This window comes from Fulmarus glacialis, unplaced genomic scaffold (assembly GCF_000690835.1).
Source record: "Fulmarus glacialis isolate BGI_N327 unplaced genomic scaffold, ASM69083v1 scaffold19652, whole genome shotgun sequence".
Taxonomy (NCBI): Eukaryota; Metazoa; Chordata; class Aves; order Procellariiformes; family Procellariidae; genus Fulmarus; species Fulmarus glacialis.
Window position 1 is genome coordinate 633 of NW_009199997.1, and position 8,316 is coordinate 8,948.

Consider the following 8,316-nt stretch of genomic DNA (forward strand, 5'->3'; position numbering starts at 1 on the left):
CTGCAGGCCTGAATGTGAGGGAAAAAAAAAAACGATTCTCGTGTTCTGCCTGCTCCTGCTCCCTATGCATGAAGAAATTACTACAGCTGTGCTCCTTCTGAGATCTGTCAGCTGATGGAAGAGGCTGTTGTCAGACACATACCACCTTTCAACAATGTGTTAAAATTGCAGACTTTGCTCCTAGAAGATACTGATGACTGGTTGGTTTGTTCTTGCAGGAAAAGACTGTACCAATTCCTGAAAAACTGAATGAATGGGCACCACGACCTCCCCCGGAGTTTGTTAGAGATGTGATGGGTAAAGATACTATTCTTCAGATAACTGTGAGGTCAGCTACATTAAACTTAGAAAAGTGTTTAACGAAAAAGGCCAGAGACGATTTTCTGTTGTTGCTCAGTTTGCTGGAGAAAGGAGGTGTGAAATGTGCTTCAGGAGTTGCTTTTCTGAGTTTATTTGGTTCTTGGGGTCCACTTTTCTGCTTGTTGTCAGAATGCAAAGTGAACAATGCCTGTGGCACTCCAGCATGTGGACTGCGTGCAGTGAAATAGGCTGCTGCTCTGGTGATGACAAGTAAATGATGATAAGTAAATCTGTCCTTTCCACGGATCTGAGAGTGCTCTGGAAACTTATAATTATGAAGTCCCTCTTCTGACTGCTTTGAGTCTGAACCTCAGGCTGTGAGAAGCAGACATGTGCAGCGGATATGATTGTACGTGGTCAGGTAGGGAGCTGGCAGCTGTGCAAGGAACCTGACCCGAGTATTCTGCCTACACTTCACTTTTACCTGCACAGATTAAATGTAGTAGTTGTGGTATACATTTCATCTGCGTGTAGAAGTTCTGTCTTTCTTTGGGACCTTCATCCTTATTAGTGATCCTTTCTAGAGGCTGACTTGTTCTTATTTTCAGAATAATTGGTCTTGGACTAAAGCTTTTATACACTTCTGAATAAACGTTCTGCTTATTGTAATTCCCTCACGGCTTTTTCAAATAGCTTTGCTGTGTGCTTGAGTTGAATTGTCTTGTTTTTCTGGGAGCATCTGATGTGCTGGGATTCTGTTGGTATCAAGAGCACCCCTATTGCAGTCCCAGCTGCCATGTTTTAATTACTAGGTGTCTTTTAGGCACGTGTTTGTGTGCTTTGTGTTGAGAAATGGCTCAGGAGACAGAGGAAGAGAATGGAGTGTGATGTTGAAAGCTCCTGTAAGACTTCAACATGCAGACTTATGCCAGGAAGAGCGCGCTATACAAATTTCATTTATGAAGAAACAGTCAAAAACTGTCAGTGGTATCTGTCTTGCATAGGAAAGTGTAAATGATGGGGTTTATCACCTTTCTGTTGACCTTTATTTTTTATGTGAGATGCTGAAAACTAGTGAGAAGCAGCCTCAGTAAGATGTTTTAGCTCACTTCTGCCTAGAAGCGAACGGGGTGTGCATTTGATCTCTAGTTCTTTTACTGCCTCAATGTCCAGTTAAGACTGGATTCTTTCTAGAGGAGTAACTGACCAGTAGAAACTGCAGTGAACCATAAGTGTATGGTTTTGCAGCTCGCTTTGGCTTTTGATTGTGAGTGATTTGAGCTTATATAAAATGGTGACACACTCTGTGTGTTGTTAATAGATTTTCATCTTACAGTGCCTTTTCATGTGTCCTGTCCCTCAGCATCTAGCTGTAGTCATTTGTGAGCATCTAGTATACGTTATTTTCTACTAGACTGACTCTTCTTTATTGTAGGTTCCAGTGCTGGAGCTGGGAGTGGGGAGTTTCATGTGTACCGACATCTTCGTCGGCGAGAGTACCAGAGGCAAGATTTCATGGATGCCATGGCTGAGAAGGTCAGCAGGACTCTTTATCATTTTTTCCCCCTGACTATTTGATGTTCATTGCAGATCTTTTTTTCTTTTAAAGTCATGTACAAAAAATTCAGTTCTGAGCCACCCCTTTTCAGAGGAAAACTGTAGGAGTATGTGATATGTGGCGTCTTTGTCAGTATTGAAACATTTGGTGCTTTGTGTCAGACATGCTCCATCGTCTCTGTTCACTGGGGTCCTAGAACACAGTAGGAGCGCACGTGAATGTGTGTGTTCTTAGGTTGGTTTCAAAACGCTTTAAAAACTAGAAATCCCTAATATCACTGTCTTGTACAGACAGAATCAAAGCAAGTGCCTGTGCATAGAGTCCGGATTTCTTTCTTTTAAGTCTTGGTCGAGTAGAATAGCACCGCTTTCAGAGAACATTATTGTTATGCTCTCTTTTGGCCAAGATGAGTCCTTTGATCCATGTGTTAATGTTTGTGTCTCAAATTATTCTCTTGTTTTTACTGAAATGTTCTTTGGGGCAGAAGCCCGATCTCCCTCATCTGTTTTGGTGAGAATTCCTCCCTCTAAAGGCTTCAATGTTTGGCTCAGGCTGCAGGTTAAAAATGCTTTCTGTACAGAAGTCATCCCTAGGAATATGGCTTTTGCATAAAGAAGAAGCCGGACAAATTCTGGCAAAGCTCCCTTCTGTATTTTGCTAAAAGACTTCTCCCTAAAAGGACATGACTTTTAAAAGAAGTATTTTAATTTAGATTGTGACCAAAGTATGACATGTGATCAATTACAGCAAAGACTAGATGAGGAATTCCAGAAGAAACTGGAGAGGAATAAGATGATGGCAGAAGAACAAACAGCAAAACGCAGAAGGAAGCGGTAAGGGCAGATTGTTCCCAGGAGGCTTGACATGGAAACCCTCATGCCCTGTGCCTCATCTGTAGCTGCATGCTTTGGATAAATGCGATCATTCTGTTTCTACATCTATCAGCTGAGAAGTCTGACTGTGGAAATTAATTTTGTTAATGTCATTGTTTGGTTTCTAAAGGTAGCTGTAAACTTGACAGGCTTCCCTGGCATGGTTTATTTTCCGTGCCATCGCTAGCAGGATAACTTTTGAGTGGTTGAGCAGCTTTTGCTGACACGGTGATGTTGACTGCAACATGCCTTACTGCATATTTGTTAGAACAGTGTCAAGAAAGGTTTGTATGTACATCTGGCTTAAATAAATATCTGAAACAGCTGACACCAAGGAGCTTAAGTGCAAAAATGGATGCTGCTTAATGGGTACACGTTTGGATTTGGACTAGCAGAGCATGGTGGGGCCTGATGCTGTCCTTCGTACACTGTCAGTGTGACTAGTCCAGTTCAGTCTGTGAATACTGAAAAGGCCACTGATGGGTACAGTATTGTTAAAATCAGTCGCTGCTTCTACCTACCTCATTGAAATGTCTGGCAGGTCAAGTCTAGTAAGTTAGATGGAAAAATTAAAAAATATTAAATCCATCCTTCTCTTAAGTTTTAGACAAAGTGAAACAGTTACAAGATTGACGCTGTCAAGAAATAGTCTGAGCATTTTAAATCAGACTTTAAATTCCGTAGTCTGTGTCCACCGTAATGCAGTGATACAAGACTTTAAATTCCGTAGTCTGTGTCCACCATACCTTTCAGAAATAGCAGGGTATCATAGCTCGGCTCTTTCAGAGGGTCTGACCCTAAGCAGCCTCTCTCTTCCTTCTTTGAGAATAAGGGGTTTACATCTTGCAGCTGAGAGTTGCTGCTGAAAGGCCTGTGCAAAGTGACTCACTGGCATATTAGCACAAAAGTGCACAACACAAACACTGTTGCCATCTTACTTTAATTTAGCGTGGTCCAACAGATGGCCAGCAAGTCGGATCTGGCCTGCTGCCTTTTCCCTGGCTGAGATGGGAACAACTGTTCAAACAGCAAGTGCTGCGTAAACAGCTCCTTGTCCCCCTTCTTATAGTCTAATGGCGTAGGTACCACGCGGCTTTGCCCTGTAGGAGCCCCTCTTAACTTCCCTCACCACCCTTTCTCTTCGGTCCTGACCTAACAGGTACAGTACTTGGCTCTCCGTTTCAAGAGAATTCATTTATGGTGTTGAGAGAGGAACACTAATCCCAGGTTGCTCTGCCCTGTGTCTGCCATTAGATTGCCTGGTTACCTTTGCTGGGCAAACAGAACTGTCATACAAACTGAAATTCCCTCTTACTCCTAATGTTACTCCTAAGGCCCAACATATTGATGAAGTACAGCCAAAGATGAAGGTCAAAGCATACTGCATTCTTTTTTTTCAATTAAAGTATATATTACTGGTGATGACTTAAATTTTTTTCCAGTGTTCAGTTTTGGGTTTTGACACCATTTTCCCTTTTTGTTTATTAGGCTAAAATGTAGGAGTAGTTTCATTTTTGTTCCTTCTGTGTTCTTGGAGATTCTTGCATATCATATAGCTTTGGTTGCTGTGGCATCATGGAAGACTTTTAATAAAAAAATTACATTAGACTAAAAACAACATAGAAAAGTTTCTGTTGATCATGTGTCTGAGTTTTCTCTCACTGAATTTTCAGTTGAGGCCAACTTTAAATTGAACTTATCTTCTGAAGTCTGCTTTTCCAAGATGTCTGTAACATGTCCTTTATCAGTGTATGAATGTGCAGAAGCTTTACAATGTTGGATTTGCAAAAGAGCCTTTTTTCTTTGCTTTATAGCCAAAAATTAAAAGAGAAGAAACTGCAAGCTAAGAAGAATAAACTTGAACAAAAGAAGCAGGAAAAAGGTCAGTGAAATTTAGTTTTCTTTTCTCAAGACCTAGTTCTGTTCCCTAATTGAAGCCTAGAAGGGTTTGTTCCACCCCCCGCCCCACGCGTTCTCAATACATGGATAGGAAGACTGAGCCTTAAGCTTGTTATTTTAGCTAATGTTTCAAAAGTCCTCTTTGAAAGCCATCTATGTTGAGATTTAATCTTACAAATTACTTGGCTGTTTGTGAATATTTTCCCTTTATTAGGGGAAATTTTGGACAGCAAACACTGGAATCAGGGTTTGTTGATTGTGGATGTTTTGCCCCCGCTATTCTGACAAACTGCCGGTTTAGAACATCTTCTGCTAAAAAAGGCAGTATTGTTAAAGGCTGTTATTTTTTTAAGTATATTTTGAATGTGCATGGGAAAACAGGTGGAAAAAATGCACAGCTTGGACAGCAAGAAACTGAGCTATGATTTTGTGTGTAAGAAATTGAGCCACCTTGGCGCCATCTGTTCCACGTGGCTATTTTATTTCGCATAGAAATAAACATGAAAAACCTGACTGCCTCTGTTCTCCTGCAGTCTTGAAAATTAATATTCAGCAATGTCAGTGTCACTGTTTGCTCAAACTTTTGAATACTCCTTGCTTCCTTTCAGTGAGTATATTTTAGCTTACTCTTTCAAATAGTTGTACTTTGTGGATTAGCACACTAACTCTGCAGTAATTCTTAGTCTTAAAGTTACAACAGTTCCCGATAATTCTGCTAGAACAGTGACTTGTCTGACAGTGCTATCTTATTTCTGCTTTGCTTTTCAAAATTGGATCTGTTTCAACTGAGCCATTGCCAGCCTCCCATATAAACATGGGAGGACAAATTAATCATTAGGTTAATTTTACTTATGACAGCAAGTGAATGTAGCAGAGGGGGGTTTTTTTGGTGTTTTGTTTTCGTTCTTTTTTTTTTTTTTAAAGCTACTCGTTTATGAGTTGTGACTGGGAGGAGAATTTAAGTATGAGTTAACATACATTTGTTCCCTTTGAATGAACAAAACAGAATACCAATCCCTTTAGGGAGTGGCTGGGAGAGAGGGGAGCTGGATCAGGGACTGGCACTGTACTATGGGGCTGCCATGTACCAGTTGTTGGGCTGGAATGTTTTTATTCAGCACAAATAAGTCATCTTCTGGAAGCCAGAATCCAAACTCCCCTGTCTTTAGAATAGTTCTTAGCTCTTTACAGGTTGTGGTTCTTTATTAAAAAAAAAAAAAAAAAATCAGTGGGGATAGAACAGGCTTATCAGTGGCTTCTCAGTAGACTAAAGATGGCTGTCTTTTTCTAGTTTTGTGTGCCCTGGGTTGAGATCTGAGAGTTTTTACCAAATTAATTGAAGTGTATTTGTTGAATGTGGCAGGCAAGCATTTATCTTCCTTTTTTAATGAACAAATAAAACCTCTGCGTTGCCATCTTTCACCTTTGTTGTAGTAAAAATATTAAGAATAAAGGTTGGTGCTAAATAAAGTCAGCTGTTAATGTTGCATTATTGTACAGACCCCTAATAAAAAATGAAAGTACAGAACTTCACCACGCGGTGGCATCAGACCACTAATCCTAAATCCTACGTGTAACTGTTCGGAGTACGAGCTGAGTGTGGCTTGGCCTGAGAAACAGTAAAGGTACAAGAGCTACTAGGAGCAGAAGAATGGCTATTAGATTCAGGTCCCACTTTATGCCATACCTAATTTTCATTATCCAATATGTAATTTCCAGTAGGTGTTTTCTGGTCTTCTAGCAGGTTTCACGAGTTTTCTGTGACCCTCGTTAATCTTACACATATCTTAACAACTTCCTGTACTTGCAGTATACCAAACAGTCTGTAAAAGTTCATGGCACCTTGTCAAGTTTCTGTAAACTTGGATAGGTGTAGAAATATACTGAGTCTTGCCCGTGGGTTCCCAGTGCCTGCATTCTTTAACGGTGCTCTGTGGCACTCGAAAGTTCATGCCGACACGCAGAGGTGAGATTGGGAGTGAGATAATCTATCACTTTAGTGTTTGACTACCTCTGTTTGAAATAATGTTCTATAGGAGGTGGAGTTGTTTAATGATAGACAACAGTGGTAATGTTGGAGGTAAGGGAATATTTCTCCAAGGGAGAATTTGATATTCTGAGCTCTACATCGCTCGGTAGAATTAATATAACCTGGTACAATTGTTTCCTTAGTATCTGGGACTACTTTATTGTGAGATATTTAACAAGGAAGGCACATGGGAATATATAATCCATCTGTACTAATTAGCGTGACCTAATACATGTTTGCATAGCACCTGAGACTATTTTGTTGTGAAATAATAAGGAAGACATATGGGAATATGTTATCAATTCATACTGTTGGTGTTTTTAGAACCTGATCAGTCTCAAGAGCGAGTCAGCAGCGAGGATGATGAAGAGGATAGCAAGGAGGAGGAAGAGAAGGAAGATGATGCTGAAGAGCCAAGTTTTGTGATGGGAAGAGGATGAGGCCTTTCAGGGACAGCTGGAAACACTGTTCATTGCTTTATATTCAGGAGCATGAAAGTCTTTCATCTCAGCCAAGCAGAACCCATTGGCGTACGTTATATCTGCTTAACGGTGAATGACCTTCACGTCACAGGCCCAAGAGATATATTCATAGAGAAATGCCAAATAAGAGATTTTTTTCTTAATTGCTTGTATAACTGCTGTGCAGTCTGCTCTAAGTTTGCTCTAAAGAGTCAGCCATAAGTCTCTGTGACCCTAGAGTTCTTTCTAACATGGCCCAGAGTGTTTTTCTGTCTGAAAGCTAAAACATAGCCATTACCATTTAAGGAAAATACTACTGTGAGGGCTACGTATTCTACTTATGTCAAAGCTGGTAGCAGTGGGATATGTGAATCTAAGGGAAGAGTTTAACCTGAAGTAGAAAAGTGGTCTGTAGCCAGACTCGCCTGCACTGTGAGTGTTCTGAATTTGGGGTTTTATATGGGGTCATCTCTAACCCAAAGAAATCAGTTTATGTTGCTAGACAAGTTCTATAGATTTTTAAGCAGGATCCCTTTTTTATTGCTAAAACTTTCCCTATTACTTTTCTTCCATGTTTTTTAAATGAATAAAGGGGATGTGTTGGATTGTTCTGTCTTCTTTTTTTTTGAAGGAGGATTTCAGTAAAATAAAGAGATGCTTGCAGTGCTGCAGGAAGGGACAAAAAGTGATGTGGCGCACATAAAAATACGGAAAAAGGTGTTAGCTGCATTTCATTTACTTTTTGCTTTTGGATTGGAACAATATCTTTTCCAAAAGGCTAGGTCCGTAAAGCCTCCAAATCCTGTGGCAGAAAGGCTTGGAATGGAATGGTTTTGCTTGTGTTCAGCTTCGTGTAATGACACTTGCCTTTCTCTCTGCTTGAGCTCTCTGCTTTGAACTTCGGGTTCCCTGTTAGGAATCATAACATCCGTATATATATTTACTTATTGGTGCTTAAATGAAAAGCATATGCAGTGGTGGTTTTATTTGTAATGTAGGTTGTTGTCTTTTCAGTGTATCTTTAATTAGAAGTGCCTGCTATCTTTCAGACATGCTCATCCCAGGACCTCGGCATCCAGAATGTGGTGCTACTTCTTCTCAAGCCTTTGTTAATGCCAAATTATTTAAAACTAAAACAATAAAAAGGGAGAATCTCCTTTTAGATTTAGCCTTTGTTGAACAGTGCTGCCAGAAATC

General features: G+C 40.2%; 1 protein-coding gene across 1 annotated transcript; it reads left to right on the forward strand.

Annotated features, from left to right (window-relative positions):
- Window positions 1-218: 218 nt before the first annotated feature.
- On the forward strand, window positions 219-8,112 carry PRKRIP1 (PRKR interacting protein 1 (IL11 inducible); the record flags this gene model as incomplete). The annotated part of the gene is made up of 5 exons (XM_009573438.1): window positions 219-297; window positions 1,736-1,836; window positions 2,606-2,691; window positions 4,545-4,612; window positions 6,983-8,112. Coding segments are annotated over 5 exons (450 nt in total), but the record flags the coding sequence as incomplete, so codon positions are not given.
- Between the last annotated feature and the right edge of the window lie 204 nt (window positions 8,113-8,316).